The sequence below is a fragment of the Ostrea edulis genome, chromosome 5, assembly GCF_947568905.1.
Source record: "Ostrea edulis chromosome 5, xbOstEdul1.1, whole genome shotgun sequence".
In the NCBI taxonomy this organism is placed as follows: domain Eukaryota; kingdom Metazoa; phylum Mollusca; class Bivalvia; order Ostreida; family Ostreidae; genus Ostrea; species Ostrea edulis.
Window position 1 is genome coordinate 89,875,373 of NC_079168.1, and position 17,902 is coordinate 89,893,274.

At 35.1% G+C, this 17,902-nt stretch overlaps 1 protein-coding gene across 3 annotated transcripts in view; it reads right to left on the reverse strand.

Moving 5' to 3' along the window:
• The window catches only part of LOC125652522 (recQ-like DNA helicase BLM), a 44,716-nt gene that overhangs the window by 26,422 nt on the left and 392 nt on the right, over positions 1-17,902 (reverse strand). Inside the window, exons 2-9 of one of the 3 annotated variants that reach the window (XM_048881808.2) lie at positions 12,372-12,583; positions 7,653-7,714; positions 7,267-7,334; positions 5,584-5,705; positions 5,369-5,418; positions 5,213-5,284; positions 4,080-4,188; positions 1,877-2,091 (exon numbers count right to left, since the gene is read on the reverse strand). In XM_048881808.2, coding sequence (XP_048737765.2) covers positions 1,877-2,091; positions 4,080-4,188; positions 5,213-5,284; positions 5,369-5,418; positions 5,584-5,705; positions 7,267-7,334; positions 7,653-7,714; positions 12,372-12,583 — 910 coding nt within the window. Of the gene's footprint in view, positions 1-1,876; positions 2,092-3,443; positions 3,475-4,079; positions 4,189-5,212; positions 5,285-5,368; positions 5,419-5,583; positions 5,706-7,266; positions 7,335-7,652; positions 7,715-12,371; positions 12,584-17,902 lie in introns of those variants that run through there. The other 2 variants (XM_048881809.2, XM_048881810.2) reach the window with 2 other exon arrangements.

A 17,902-nucleotide genomic window follows, 5' to 3' on the forward strand; every position in this document is an offset into this window, starting at 1 on the left:
AACACAAGAATACAACTTTTTCTCTTTCTTCCTTTGAAGTTTTTTTTCCATCTAGCATCTGGCCGTCATGTTTTCAAATGCTGACTACTCCCGTATAAGGGAATTTGGGCGGACTTATACATATGGACCAATGAGAGTTTCTGTTGCATTTCGCAATTGTATTACAAACAGATTCAATTGTGTCGTCACACAACGCAATACTATATCGGCCAAAGCGTTCTAATTCAAAGGTGAATTGCGATAAAATGTCAAGTGCCTGTGATATGACAGTAAGGTAGTGAATGGCCGGTAAGTAGGCCAGAAAAGAAATAAATTCATTTTTCTTCATTATTTGTTTTTATTTAATATACGTTCCTGTGGATTAATTTTCTTGCAACTTAGAAAAATTGGGAAGTACAGTGTATATGCGTACCTTCAGAATTTTTTTAAAATAAATTCAGAAATATCTGCCTGGTCTTTAGTTATGAATTCTAAATCGCTGGCTTGTTAGTTGTTAAGCAAGTAATATCGGATGTACCTTTTTTTGTCTTTGAAATAAATTACTCCTATGTACAATTTAATTACATGTCACCGGTATGTACACCGGTACCCCACTGTTTATTTAACAATTTACCCCAGACGTGTTTTGTATCTGCCCTGGTAGTGAACAATTATCGGGAAATGAGGAAAAATTAAGCTTGAATCGGATTTTTTTAGAGTCTTTATGGGGATGAAATAAGGCCCCATTCCCAATGCAAAAAAGTAGGTATTTTTCCAAATTTTTGCTTTAAAATTCCCAAACAATGACAACAAATCAAAGTAGGGTAGCCTTATTCTTCATTAATCATCAAAGGCCCACAGATTACAATTTTTGCTTCAAAATTGTTCAGTAAACCTAATTTTTTGGCCTCTGCTTATTTAGGTGAGGTAAGCTTTGACCAAAATGTAAGTTAGAAGGAGTCCAATTATTCTTAATGCACTGATTTGGTTTTCTCCCCATTCTTTTATCCATGGAAAATTTTTCAAAATATAGCTATTTTTTCCAATTGAAAAGGCCCAGGCCCTCGAAATCAAGACCTTTAAAAACCTTGTGAATATTTAAGATCAAAGCCCAAGCAATAATTATGATGTAGGAATTGACTGAATCTGTTTAGATATTTTAATCAACAAATGGTGAAGAGTTGTATGAGCATTTGGCTCTGCATTTGCATAAATATAAAACATTGGGTTAGTGCGGTAATTAACATAAAAAAAAATAAATTTACCGATTGTTATCGGTAGATGCGGACACGAAGAATGATTGAATACACATGGCTCAAAATTAGCAAGAAATACTCACAAAATGCAAATACATTTGAAAAATAGTGAGTAAGAATAGTGGACATTCGAAAATCTTAGCAAGTGGTGATTAACAAACCATGATCATATCGTATCCATTTTAAGTGGTGATGCACTATTTGCTTTTCTTAAACTTGCACTCAGAATCATACAAACGCTTACATGAAGGACCAATTTCAACAACCGTTTCTATCCGGATTTTTCTTTTATGATATTTTTAAGAAACTCAGAGTCAAACAAATGCTTCAAATTTTTCCTTTATCACCAATACATGTATTTACAATTTTGCTAATAAATATTATAGGTGAAATACATGCAAATTTTAGCATACTATACAAGGTAAACTAGTATTCACTGTATGAAAAACATTAATCAAAACAAAGTCATAATGGACCTTAACTTTGGATATTTCTAACATCCGGATATCTCAAACTTAGTTGTTTTTTTTTTAGTCCTGTCAACTTCAATTATTACCATGGTACAACTGAACATCATTTGTAATGTAGAGGTTCCTAGTCTTTCATTTATCTAATTATAACCATTCATTTATAGTTTTTACCTTCACATCTGCCGACTGTTGACTAGATTTGTTAAGGTTATCCTGTTCATTCTGTGCCTGTAGGACTTGGTGAGACACTGGTCTTCCATGAGTGCTTTCCTGGGACTTAGGCTTGGATGCAGTCTGTGATTTTGGTCTAATGATGCTCTCAGAAGGTTTAAGTCTCACTTCAGGTTGACAAAAGGAACTTTCATTTGAAAATGTAGCACATTTTGCTACAAAAAACAAAAACCAGTGCAACATACATGTAATTAACAAACTTGTTACATTTTCTTCTTTTCACTGAATGTATGAAGCAAATTTGCCAAATATTGTCTGGTGTCATTAACTCATTTTAATGGCTTTGTATTCTTTATTGTCTATGATTCAAGTGATTCAGAAAAAAAAGAGATGTTTGTAAAACATATATTCCCCCCATGGTGCAAAATTGAAAAGGGTTATACACATGCATAATTTAATTAATAGTAAGTAGTATCACCAATGCAAAATAATGAGCAGACAATATCTTCCTATGTCAGGAGTCGATTGAACATGTTACCTAAAAATCAATAGGGGTCATCTATTCCCTATGCTGTACCAGTGTACCAAGTTTGGTGTCAATCAAGCAAATAACTCTTAAATTATAGGAGACAATATACTACTATGTCCAGTTTAACCACTGACCTTTGACCATGTGACCTCAAAATCAACAGGGGTCATCTTCTCCTGAAGATGTACCAGTATACTAAATTTGATGTCTGACAGACAAAGGGGTTTCAAGATACTGAGCGGACAGTATATTCCTATGTCCAGTTTGACCCTTGACCATTGACCATGTGACCTCAAAATCTACAGGGGTCATCTACTCCTTGGGATGTACCAGTGTACCAAGTTTGATGTCTGTCAAGCGAAGGGTTCTCAAGATATTGAGTGGACAGTGTCTTTCTATGTCCAGAGTAGATTGACCCTTGACCTTTTAACCTGAAAAACAATAGGGGTCCTCTTCTACACATAACCAACCCACATATGAAATATCATTACGATCAAATGAATGGTTCCTAAGATATTGAGTGGACAACATGTGGTCTACCGACCGACAGATGCAAACCAATATGCCCCTCTTCTTTGAAGGAGGGGGGGGGGGGGGGGGGGGGGGGGCATGAAAATATTACTATATCCTTTAACAAGAGTACTGCATACGGAACAATATACGCCCGTCAGACAGCAAAATTCAACCTGGAAGCATATTGTGCACTCTGAATTGATACAACACACATTCTGAATAGAAAATCCTTATAGTGGGTCATGGTGAACCAATCCATCTGACTCTGACATGTGAAGTGATTATGTATTTCTTTGAGAGTGAGGTTGTGACAAAATGTCGGTGCAATATCTATCTATGATGATAAAAAGTCCAGGAAACAATTTGATCTACTTTTAGCCCTAAAGTAGGTCATGGTGCACCAATTAAGTTGAAATGTTTGAAATGTGAACTGATTATGTATCTCTGAAAGGGAGGTTGTGACTAAATTTCAAAGCAATATCTGTATCCATAATGAAAAAAAGCACGGAAAACTGTTTGACCTACTTTTAGTCCTCATGTAGGTCACGGACGGACGGACCAATCCAGCTGAAATGCAAACTGAACTTGTATTCCTCTGAAAGGAAGCTTATGTGTAAATTTCAGGGCAATATCTATCTGTAACGAAAAAAGCCCAGAAAACTGTCTGACCTATTTTTAGTCCAAAAGTAGGTCAAGGATGGACCAATCCTGCTGAAATGCAAACTCACTCTTACAATTCTTGAGGGAGATATTGTGACCAAATTTCAAAGTTGTACATGCATCCGTTACGGAAAAGTCCGGAAAACATGACCCAGGACAGACGGACAGCCAGCCAGACAGACGCACGGACAGTGCCATAAAATAAAACGTTCCGTCTAATGACGGGCGTATAAAAATATGCAGAACCCATCTTCGATTAAATGATCATGCAAATTTAGATTTATTGCTTAAAGATCAAGATTTGTTGGAGTCAAAAAGATTAAACACTGTATCCTACAGAATTTGTGAAAACTATATTAAATATATTTTGTATAAAATCTTTGGAAAAGTTGGAAGTGTATATGATTTTGAGAGTTTATTAGACATATATCAAAGGTAAAAGTATCTGAGGAATTTTCATAGCATAAGATTATTTACAACTAGTCTTTTACACATTCTTACCCATCCCAGTTGAGTTCCAGTTGGGAGATTGATCTTCAAGAGTTCGACGTCGCTTAGTCACCATAGGACTCTCGTCATCTGAATCGCTGTTTCCAAACAAATCTGTCATCTACATACAGATAAAGAATATTTGTTCTGGAAAACCATAACACAAACTCCACAAGAAATCCATTCTGCATAATATGTATTCACTTTGTATGAAATGTTATACAAGTTAACTAATTTCTTCACTGCCTCTTAAATAGATGCAGAGGTCAATAAAATGGTCCGCATTTGTAAAATTGTAAACAATATATACTTGTGCTTTTAAAGTATGGTTTATTTTATGTTCATTTTAAATCCAATTTGTTGACACTAAAGAAAATTCCAATTTTATTCTATTTTGCCCATTTGAATGGGTATCTGCCATATTAGGTAGAACCCCCACCCCACCCCACCCCACCCCACCCCACCCCCACTGGATATAGTGTTCACAAAACTGTTGAAGTGAATTACTATTCATACCCCTTTCCCTTTGACCCACAATGAATAGGAGGAATCTTTCTACTTGTCATTTCTGTATCAAGTACGAGACTACAATTGTGCATGGTACACCCTATTATGGCATTCATAACATTGTAACTCTATCAATTTCACATCTATAGCAAACAAGAAATTAAAATTTGGAAAGGTCATCTCAAAACATTATTACACTGGATGTTACTGCTTATGACCCTAAATTATGCTTTTGACCCAGAAACAAATAAGGATCTTTTTCTTTGTTGACCATCTTTGAAACACGAGACTGAATTCTAGAATAGTGTCAACAACATGTTTATGTCCTTATGTAAGTTAAACCCAGAAAATATTGGAAATCTTCTTCCCTCCACTAGCCATCTCTGTACCAAGTACTGTAGTTAAAATGGTATTCTTTAAATATATGTAGTGTCCACAATTATCCAAACACATGTAATGTCATGTTCCTATGTCCACTGCAGCTTTGTTGTGAGAGAAAACACAGGCAGAACACAGTACTCTCCCTTGTGACTCGTAGCATATGACACTCAAGAATGCAAATTCATCATGTGGGGATTATAAAGATAAAGGACAAGCTAACTGCATTCAGGAAGATGTAAATACATTTACAAAATTACCCCTGAGGCATCCATGACCTGTCTCTCTGCTTCAGTGGTGCTGTTTAGGTTTAAAGACTTCCTTTGTAAGTCCTGTGATACAGTTATATAAATTATCTCAGAGAAATGGAGAAAAACATCCAGAGCACAATCAACTCAAAACAAAATCATATGTACCTTCTTGCTATTGGTTGAATTCAAACTTCTGTTTAGTGCCACTTGAGTTGCTATAGGGAAAAAGCAGAATTCTTCATTCAAATTACAAAGCATACAAAAGCATATGAACACCACCCAACACCCCCTCAAGATTCATCTTAGGTTTGATGAGACTTTCCAGTAAAGTTGATAGCGTAAATTAAAGTATTGAAAATTCTCAGATATACAAATCATACTAGGTATTTCAAAATCTTCAAGAAATTCATCATCATCATCATCATCCAGAATACTAATGACGGTGTTCCCTGGCAACCGCTTTCTCTTCGTCCCACCCTCCTCTCCAGTTTTCTCAGGCGACCTTCAGGTAAAGAACAAGTGCATTAACAGATGTATGATTTTTCTCAGGTGTTCTTCAGGTAAAAATCAAGTCCATTAACAGGTGTATAGTTTTTTTATATTTATATTTATTTACAAAAATCGTTTCGAGCCCCCCCCCCCCCCCCCCCCCCAATCCATAATAAATGTACATGTTATCTCTGTTGTGTCTAATCATTTCAGGGTGTTCAATTTAGATCATACGCTCACAGATTTATATTTAGGCCCTATATCTCTAGGCCTAGGTGTCGTACGTTTGTGTTATTGTACGTACAGTATGGATCATGGGTGTTGTAATGTAATTTTCTTTTATCAAAAACCCTTTTCTGGCTGGACCTGACCTTCACTGATGTTTTTATTAAAACGTCTCGGAATGTACGTGATAGTTACATGTCATTAACACTCACATCGCATGGCTGTATCATATTGTTAAAAACTACCAGGAACTAAAAATTACCAAAGGGGCGAGGAATGCAGAATTCGGGTGTTTTTAAATATATGAATTTCCAAAAATTTGTAACTTGAGCATAGGTTAGCATTCTCTGAATGAAAGTTAAAATTGTAAAAATCAGTCTGATCTACATTACTTTGTTCCAACTAGATCTGATGACATAATTTAATTTTTTCATCTATTGTTACGTCATGTCAGTGTTCGTGTGACGTAGGCTAAGCTCCATAGTAAAGTTAGGATTTTTCTAACTTCAAGCCCGATCCCTAAAGCTTACGCCAATCAATGAAACTGGTTTTTAGTTATTTGAAGCTTTAATGTTTTTAACTGTTTTTCAAAAACTAGCCTGTGATATTTCTTGAAATGGTAATTTAGTAATGTAAATGGTGAATGAAACATGTTTGCAGAGATAGGAGTTTTAGACACCATTTTCCAATATGCGTTTTTTCAAGGTTTTTAACCTAGATGGGGTCATTGGGCTCTCAAATTATCCGATACCCTATCTACTTCTTAGGTCAAATGATTGCTGGAGTGTAAAGGTAAAACAAATTGAAATGTTTCAAAAATCTGAAAGTTTTTGATAACACAAATTTCCGGATATAGTAAGCTATGGTTAATCAAAATTTGACTACTATACGCACATTTTCATCACCTAGAAACCAAGAGCATGGTTCAGTAGATGAAAAATTATTGAAAACAGTCAAATGTAATACATTTTCTTTAATTCATATGAAAGAAACATATTTCTATCGTTTAGATACAGATAGTGCCTTAAAATGTGTGTATGTTAAGACTGCTTGTTTTAAAGTGATGTGTTCTATTTTTAGAAGTGGCTGTACTCTGGGAAAGGCCGCTGAACATATTTTTCTTCGGGAATTTGGTCAATATACATCCTCGACAAAATACATGCGAATTTTGTAGGTTTTTCAATATCAAGATGTGGTATGGGGAATAACCTTAAGCTGCGATACATGCACTGATTATTAAAGCTGTGTACTAAAGCAGTAAAATAAATCATGTAGACTACCTGTGTGATACATGCACTGATTATTAAAGCTCCATACTAAAGCAGTAAAATAAATCGTGTGTAGACTACCTGTGTGGAGCCACCGCTGCAACTGGTTTCTTCTTCTGTGCAAATGCCATGATGGAAGTCTGCTGGGGCTTTTAAATGATTGAAATACATATACTTCCCAGAATACTTGTACATTCAAAATAAGAATGTTCATTTAAAGCAACACATGTCTGGTTCTTAAAAATGCCAGTTTTGATAAGCTTTCCTATTACTTGAGATAAATTTGACAGGTTCTGCATGTTCCTCTTTAATATATCCATATGAAAATTTCAAACTATTTTATCAGTAACAATTTCTTATTTATAACATGCATGTACATATATTCAACACTTCTTTTCTAGAACAAATATTGAAATTGCACAATTTGATGAGCATAAATACCAGGAAAGAAATTTTTTTCACATTACCTTTTTATTTCCTCCATTTGAAAAGGCTTTTGTTTCAATTGTATTTATCTTTGTAGTAAGGACTGCAAAAACATATCAAATCTTTAGTAAATACCTGAAATACTGCTACATATAGTAACAAAAATAACAAGAGGCCCATGGGCCACATCGCTCACCTGAGTCACCTTGGCCCATATCTGAAGACTTTCCATATATATTTGCATGTAAAACCTTAGTCCCTATTATGGCCCAAACTACCCTTTGCAAACTTGAATCTACACTATGTCAGAAAGCTTTCATGTAAATGTCAACTTCTTTGGCCCAATGGTTCTTGAGAAGAAGATTTTTAAAGCTTTTTCCTATATTTGTATGTAAAACTTTGACCCCCCCCCCCCCCCACTTGTGGCCCCATCCTACCCCCCGGGGGCCATGATTTGAACAAACTTGAATCTGCACTATGTCAGAAAGTTTTCTTGTAAATATCAGCTTTTCTGACTCAGTGGTTCTTGAGAAAAAGATTTTAACTATATATTTGTATGTAAAACTTTGATCCCCCCCTTGTGGCCCCATCCTACCCCCGGGGGCCATGATTTGAACAAACTTGAATCTGCACTATGTCAGAAAGTTTTCATGTAAAAATCAGCTTTTCTGGCTCAGTGGTTCTTGAGAAGAAGATTTTTAAAGATTTGTCATATATATTTGTATGTAAAACTTTGATCCCCTATTGTGGCCCCATCCAACCCCCGGGGGCCATGATTTGAACAAACTTGAATCTGCATTATGTCAGAAAGTTTTCATGTAAAAATCAGCTTTTCTGGCTCAGTGGTTCTTGAGAAGAAGAGTTTTCCTATATATTTGTATGTAAAACTTTGATCCCCTATTGTGGCCCCATCCAACCCCAGGGGCCCATGATTTGAACAAACTTGAATCTGCATTATGTCAGGAAGCTTTCATGTAAATCTCAGCTTTTCTGGCTTAGAGGTTCTTGAGAAGAAGATTTTTAAAGTTTTCCCTATATATTTGTATGTAAAACTTTGATCCCCCCCTTGTGGCCCCATCCTACCACCAGGGGCCATGATTTGAACAAACTTGAATCTGCAATATGTCAGGAAGCTTTCAGGTAAATTTCAGCTCTTCTGGCCCATTGGTTCTTGAGAAGAAGATTTTTAAATGACCCCACCCTATTTTTGCATTTTTGTGATTATCTCCCCTTTGAAAGGGACATGGCCCTTCATTTGAACAAACTTGAAAGCCCTTCACCCAAGGATGCTTTTGGCCAAGTTAGGTTGAAATTGGCCCAGTGGTTCTGGAGAAGAAGTCGAAAATGTGAAAAGTTTACAGACAGACGGACGCCGGACAAAATGTGATCAGAATAGCTCACTTGAACCTTCAGTTCAGGTGAGCTAATAATATCATTTAAATAAGAGGTTCATGGGCAAATTTACTATGGTTCGATTTACAGTGCATTGAAACTGTATCTCGGTTAAGTTCAGTCGGTCCGTAATTAACCCAATCATCCTTTTTAGTTCCCAATTTATAATTTCAAAATGGCTTCCGGACAAAGAAGAGTATGGCAATGCAGTTTGAATTAGCCTCATTTATCCCACAAATTCCAGTTTTGGGATTATTTGGGGTTCTTAAATATTGAAAAAGATGGCAAGTAAAATGTCACAACATGTGGACATTGAGATACTGATGTTTCATACAAAACGGGCAGCATATCTAGTATGGTAATGCAGATAAAACACCTCCATACAAATGTAGAGATTTCTGTGACAGAAAATAAGCCACTGTCCCACTCGCAGGTGTGCTTCAAATATTCTATTAAAGTTGAGCCTTCCTTAATTGCACCACAAAGTCTTAGCAACAAACAAGCTATTGGAAAACTTCTTCTATTTTGGAAAATTCAGGATTCCAGTGAATAGTATCTGTGGTAGAATCTTATTAGCGAGGTCAATGCTCTTAGCTGCAATAATGTAGCCCTCTCTGATTTTTTTTTTTTTTTTTTTTTTAGGGAGAGGGCTACAACTCCTTAGGATCTCCGTAATGGTGCAAATGCGGGAGTGATTCACTCCCGCAACATTTGCGCTCATTCTAAACATTTCCTGACTTTCTTTACGTAAATAAAATGATATTCTATGTTTCTTAGTCAATATATAAATTTACAACCTGCAACTTTAGATTTGTGAGGCTCTATTCTACCGTTTTCAACAATTTCGATAAATCCCAGTTTCTCGATTCATATTTATGCGCCATGTTTGATGTACTGAAGTTTCAAGTTCCGGTTGACAAGTCATTTGCATATGCCATATAAGGTGGTATTTACATCAATGGACAAGTATGGAGGCGAAAGCTATTTCGTCGGTATTGAGAAGGTTTGAATTTAATATCAAGTTAAAAACCGAACAGCAGAGTGTAAATTCTTTCTGCAACAATATGATTTTCTTTCCTTTGTCGAAGTGGCTCGAGTAACTACATTTTCGCGCTGATTGTCAATGTTTAGGCTTTTCATTAGATCCACCTACGAGATCTCGCGATAACAAGCATGGCGGAGCAGACGAAGAATTTTGCATGCTGTACATTATATTTAATGAAAAACACCTTTATTAGACATGCCCGAGCACAAAGTTGGTACTCCTTTTGGTGTAAACAACATTTGGGACCAATACACAGAGTTTATTATCGGTTATTCATAAAATTATTTTGCACCATTACGGAGATCCTATGGAATTGTAGCCCTATCCCGAAAACGTCAGAATAAAAAAAAATTGGATTGGGCTACATTATTGCAGCTAAATGCTCTGTATCCAGGCCACTTCCACTCCTAGTGAACGTGTCTTTTCTAGTTCAGGAAATATTGTCAGGGCTCAAAGATCTACCTTCCATCCAGAATAAGTGGAAAAATTAATATTTTAAAGGAAAACATGCACAATTATTTTGTCAATTAATGTACACATATGTAATGTTCAAGCAAATAAACAATTTAAAAAATGATTACTTTGGTTTTTTTATTTTATTCATGATTATCTCGATATTGATAGCAACATGATACATATTGTATCATGAACTGAATAACGTGATATGTATCGTATCATGAGGTCATTGCATCATTGCAGCTCTATATTTGTGTGTCTCAATGCAAAAGATTTCAACAAATGGGGAGATCTATTCCAGTGTTCGAAATTGGTTTAAAACATTTTTGTTATGCAATCCTTTGTCTTTTTTGGATTTTATATAGAAGAAAGTCCACTTGTAGTTAAAAGGCTACCTGTAGGTGTCCAGTAAGTTGACAATTGTTGTCCATTATTTCTAATAAAGGACAGATACTGTCTGTTCTTAAAAATAATGGACAGTAATTGTCAACTTATTGGACAGTGCCAGGTAAACCCAGGTAGGCTGAAAATAAGAGAAAGACAATACATTTGACAAAGAGATACAAATTTAATTTTAAATTCCCTACAAGTAAGAATCAACATAGATATCGAAAAAATCACTAAAACACCTATACCAATATTTCCCCTTAGTTGAATTCTCAGCTCAAACTTTAAGATTCACAATTTTTAAAATTCCATTGGCCATTATCATGTCGCATTAAAACTTAAATTTGACATACATATTTCCATGCTGTATTTGAATTTTGCTGGATCCAGAGGCACATTCCGAAACTCCTTCACAACGCTTTTTTTATGTTTTATTTATTAGCATATCCCAATTCTGAATTATTATTTTCGCTTTCATGAATAATTTCACTTCATTTCACAACTTCAAGATGGGCGTATTAGGTTCTCTTGGCTGGCGTTAATTATTTCCTCATCCAATATATTAAAAATCAATGCTTTTCAGATCAAAATTTGGCTCCATAATTTTCTCAACCTTCATATCCAGAATATAACACTCATTAAAATAGTATTCGCAATACTTGCATTAAAATCCTTAAATTTGATTGAGCATCAAAAATGAAAATGTTCTCCCCATCAGAGGACGACATGTTGTGGCTCAGTACTACAGAGTGAGTGAATATAAAACCTGCAGTACAAGATACCCCTGATTACTTGCATGGCACTGTCCAATAATTAAACAAAGAAACAAATTTCTACACAAGACTGTTTATCTAAAGATAGTTTTATTCATAAATATCATTGTCAATGGGTTTACCTAAGCCTGTCCATTCTTAAAAAAGATGTAATGTTTTAAGTAGGATATAAGCCTAAAACTGTCCATTCTGTGAGAGAAAGAACTACTTGAGGCCCCATAGGCTGAGATCAGTTCTTTCTCTCACAGAATGAACAGTTTTTGGCTTATATCCTTCACAAAGACCACAGGTCTATGTTAAAACAAGATGACATAGACCTCATCGAACTGGCATAGACCGCAATATTGAAAAAAAATTAACAAATGCAAATTTTTTTTATTTACTTCAAATGTACTTAGAAGCATATTTTCTTTAAATTTCCATAACAATGTCCTTCTTTCCTCATATCGTTTATCAGACATCGAGTTTTGGGAAAACTCTATTGCTTTAAACCCAAAACAAAGGCATACACTATTTGGTCTATCACAATTATTATTGGCATAGACTGGTGTCATTTGGCATAGACTCAGTCTCTGGTTAATTTTCAACACTGCTATTCTGCGACTCGGAAACTGAATATTGATCAAACAATATGCACCATGTTATTGGGGTATTAATGACTCAAGGGCCTTCAAGAATTTGTTTTAGCAAGCCAGCCATACCAGTACCTGTGCTTTCCAGCTGTGGCTTTGTGGGTGCAGTGCTACGACCAGGATTGAGTGTTTTCTGTCTGTCCTCATTACAGGAATAGGGTCGTGTTGTCATCCATCCATCATCGTTTTCATCACTAAACTCATCAACACCAGTTTGAAAGGTTTTGAATTCACTCAGACATCTACTTGGTTTGTTCAAGCTTAGAGTCTTCTTAAATTTGAATGTCCTGCAATATTGAATATACTTAATCAACTTCACATGCTTTTTAACCAGAGTGAGACAATACCGTAGTAGTGACCCTTCATTCATAGGAAGATTGATTGTATATTGTTTAAAGTCCCTCCCGAGAATTTTTCACTCAGATGGAGACATCACCATTGCCGGTGAAGGGCTGCAAAATTTAGACCTAATTCTCAGTGCTCATGGCCTTTGAGCAGGGAGGGTTCTTTATCATGCCACACCTGCTGTGACATGGGGCCTCGGTGTTTGTGGTCTCACCCAAAGGACAGCCTCATTTAGTTGCCTCTTAGGCAGTGATTGGGATAAGCATGTGCCCTGTGCCATAGTGACATTGAATTAAAAAATGATGCATAGGTATTGAAAATGCTGCACCATTGTTGTGCAATATCATTGATATACATAGCATGAGCTTTTCCCCCACTAACATCATAGACATACGAACTTTTAAACTGTTCCCCCACTTAATCTACATTTGTAAATCAATTTAATGCTTGAAAAATCGATTGCTGTAGTGCTTCTGTAATAGTAAAACTTTCAGTCATTTAGGCACAAGTATGACTTTGATTAACTCAGTATCTAATCAAACAGTAAAAAGTTATTTGATTGGTTAATCATACTGTTAAATCGTAATTATAATGCACACAGACTAAAGATACCATCAATAAATAAAAAAGCCTGACAAAGGACAAACTTTTATTAAATTTTGCCAGAATGACAAACCAGTAACACTGTAGACGAAGCTGTTGAACATGAAGACAACAAATCAAAATAAAAATGTGAATGTTTTCTTTTATCAATTATGGTATTGTAGATATGCCCGTATCAGTATACTATTCAGTGAGTTAATAAGAAATCTAAAGATCTATCTATGGCAATACCATCTATCAGTAGTGTTTAGATTTTGATTTACTGGTCTCTCAGACTTGTCATTTTAAATGTCGCATAAAAATTTCACTAGGGCACATTCAGTTTAGAAATGTCACATTGACACTAGCTGGTAACATGCCATTGTCACATAAATTTAGCAATTTGCTTATCCCAGTCACTGAACTCAGGACAAGCTAGGGGTACTAAAGACCTATTCCAACCCAGATCTCCACGGGAGCTTCATAGGAAGAGGGAAACGATTCATATCAATTTGGATAATAATTCATATTGAAAGAAATGGCAATACCCTTCATTAATGATTATCATTTTGTGTGTCGACTTCTTTGTTTCTGAATAAATAGATAAAGTGCGTACTTGGGTCTTATTATCGGTAAGTGGTAAATGTAGTACGGCCGAAACCAGAAAGCCGAAAGTCCCGGATAGAGATTTTTTTTTTTGAGATTTCTCTCTTAATGCTGCATGTAATAGCATATAATTTGCAGAGGTTACTGTTTGTAACCTAGGTACATAAAAAACAAACTTTTTCTGAGAATTCTTCTACAAAAGTACCAAACCAGAGTTTTCACCTGCCAAAAAGCAGTAAATCTAGTACGTTTTATAAATGTCGGAACCCAAACACGGTCGAAGACACTGACCGATTTCCACAGCCCCTTTGTAAATACTGGGTTTTAAGTAATCCTATTCACGCAAAAAATATTGATTAAGACTACATTTTATGTTTCTATCATTATTTCCACAAAACAGAATAATAAAACCTGCTGTATTTTGTAATCGTGATATTGTTCTAATCGGAACAAGTAGGTCCCCTTAGTTTGATAAATTTGTACCTAAACAGTGTACGCGTACATGTAAAACGATAATTGAAGATGTCTGTCGGTAATTAGTCATGATTATAGCATTAACCATTGATTCCGTTGCCCAGCTCTGGCCATGCGAAGGTTTCCCCATTCACCCATTCATGTTATTTTGAATAAAAATCTAAACTCCGAAAGCAAAGAAATAATGTAACCCAAAAAGTGTGCTTTTAAAAATTTTGTCATTTTGATTAAAGGGACTGATTCACGATTTTCCCCAAAATTTTATTTTTCACTTTTAATGATCAATATCTACTGTCTAATATGTTTAAAAGATTTCACATAAAAATCAACGTTATGCATTATCACAGAAGCTCCTTTTAGAGAGTTCATTATTTGTTTTGTAAACAAAGATTGCGGTATGTTATTGTTCACGAAATTTTCAAAAGAAATGGATATCTATCTAAGTTTATTATAACTTTCACATTTCAAGCATTTTTCGGGTAAAATGTGACATCTAAAAGTTAAAATGTTCAACTATGCAAAATTAAGATGCTTTATATTACAGAATTGATATTTCACGTGTTTGTTTGTATACATAAAAAGACTCGAGTCTTTGTTTACATAACACATATTAAAGGCTAAAATATAGCTTTTATTCTTGCATTCAGAAGGTCAAAATTTTGGTTGTCAACATTAAATGAGTTATACTTTTAATATTTAACATCAAAAATAAAAAATGTTTTGTTCAAAAATCGTGAACCAGTCCCTTTAAGAAAAAAAAGGGAAATATGATAGTACAGTCCTTACTCGTCTTGATGATGGAATGATAATATTAAAATTTGTCGTTCCTCTTCAATAAATTACATATAAATTTCATGTAGCTATGATTACTTTAAATCACACTTTGTATGCATTAGTAGCCTACACTGCATCAAAATAATAATTGAATTATAAAATTATTCAATAATGAATATGCTTCAACAACCGAAGTTTAAAAAGAAGCACACTATTTATAGTGTATATATATCAAAATGTACTACATATGCATAATTACAAATAATATGTAGGGTGATACAATAAAATGCGCATATAAATGCACCATATATGCAATTGCGATTTATTTAAGTTACCTTAGAACTCAGTCTGATTCAATACACGTATCAACACTTCGCCGCGAGTTACGTCCCTTTGAGGGGGTCATCCAAAGGTCAATCGGTGAAAAACCAAGTTTTCCTTCTTTACCTTACCAAATGTAAGATGTCATTACTTTGAATTTTAGCCAATTACCAAGTTTTCATACAAGTTAATGGGTTGCCCCAATCTGGGGCATTATTGTAGTTAGCTGCAGAACTGTAGCTCTCTGAAAAAATATTTTGACATAACAGAGAGCTACAGAGCCACCCCTTATAAAAACCTTCGATTTACGGCGCACAAAAAGCTGTGCACGGTTGAGGCCTTATATTGTTGTATTCTTGAGTTGCTGTCTCATAAATTTAATATCAAAAAATTCTGAACATATTTTCCTACTATACTTGTGTCTAAACATACCTTCAAATATTCATTAAAGCCCCATACGACCTGAAAACTCCCAGTTTCAAATGATTTCGTTTGTTGATGTAGTCATGTTAGGTAGCCGGTCAATTCGTACCCTGTTGTTGTTGGTAGCTATTCATAAAATTCGTTATATGTTATGTATTCACTCTTCATTTATTATCAATACGAATAATTTATAGAAATAAAAAAAATAAAGTTTTTCTAAAGGTAAAATAAGCTCTTGATTCATGAAAATGCTACTAAAGTCCTTAACACTCATGTGGCAGGGATGGAGACCGGACCAGACTAATGAAAGACGCATTGCCGTGAGTTTAGCTATTTGAATAATTATTATTTAAAGGCACTGGGATGATATATAATTTCCAATATTTAGCCAAAATATTTGTGGGGATATTAGTTCACATCTAGACGTTATTGTGCAAGTATGGAAATTAACCAGGATTCGAATTGACCGGCTACCTAACATGGCTACGTCAACAAACGAAATCATTTGAAGCTGGGAGTTTTCAGGTCGTGTGGGGCTTTAATGAATATTTGAAGGTATGTTTAGACACACGTATAGTAGGAAAATATGTTAAGAATTTTTTGATATTAAATTTATGAGACAGCAACTCAAGAATACGATATAAGGCCTCAACCGTGCGCAGCTTTTTGTGCGCCGTAAATCGAAGGTTTTTATAAGGGGTGGCTCTGTAGCTCTCTGTTATGTCAAAATATTTTTTCAGAGAGCTACAGTTCTGCAGCTATATTGTAGTTGACTGCAATTGATGGAAAAATAACAGATGCCAAAGCTCAGTGATTCATTTTGGCGTGCGTCCTGCGTAAATTACGCATTGAATTTACTCAGGACGCATGATTTCAATAACTGTGCATCCCGGCAGACGCATGACCATTCAAAATTATATGAAAATGTTTTCATTTCCCCCCCGGTAATTAGTATGAAATCTAAGCTCCAGAACGTACTACATACCCAAGATATTCCAAATTAAGAATATTGATATTTCATTGGTCAACTCGCATTGCATTAACCAATGAAACCAAATGATATATAAGGCATTACGGCGGGTAAACAAAACTGGGAACTAGAATTTCCTCGCATATAATCCGATTCCACCAATTTTTATTTTGTATGTTTTAAAACTTCCTAATCAGGGAAAGTTAACAACAGTTTTGCAAAGTGATATGAATGATAATATTGTCAGTAACTATATACACGTAAAAAACAACCGCGGAGTCCCCGAAATCAAACGTCAGTCCTGAAAGTGAAAACGAAGTAGAGGTTGAGAAAATTCGAAAGGTGAAAAAAATGTCATCAAAAATGACTTACACTTTATTCTTGGCTAAGATTAGAGAAAAATGAAGAAAATGGAGAAAAAATTATTTATTGCAGCATTTGCACAGAACAAAAAAACTAAATGGCATGAACAAAGTAGCTAGGAATAAAAACTTCCATCATTCAACTTAAAGCACCTGAAAATCATTTTGCAATATGAACTAGCTACGAACAAGCATTTTCTGCAAATGATGGCTTGTAATAAAAAGCGAAATACTCATTCTCTAGAAGGGGGTGACAACACTAAGCTTCTTCCTTAACTTGGTTTGTTTATACCTGTGATTGTCAGGCTGTTTGTTTGAAATAATGAAATTTGGACTCATTGATTTTAGCATGGGACTCATTATTGTAATCAAGGGGAGTCCACTGGACTCATGATAACCATTTTCAAAATGAATCACTGAAAGCTACAGATAGGACAATTACAAAGGCCAACGTAGGGAAATGCGATTTTTTCCGGGAGATGGCAGACAAGGGACATAACTTATGCGAAGTGTTGATACGTGTATATTGTCTATAATGCTAAAACGCGGACTTTCGATAGATCAAAAGATCGGCGACCGTGTTCGGGTTTATAAAACGTACTAGATTTACCGCTTTTTGGTATCTGAAAACTCTGGTTTACAGAATTCCCAGAAAAAGTTATATCATTCTTGTTTAATAGGTCACAAACAGTTATCACAGTAAGTTTGATGTCATTCTATCGACTATTAAGAGAGAAATCATGCAAAAA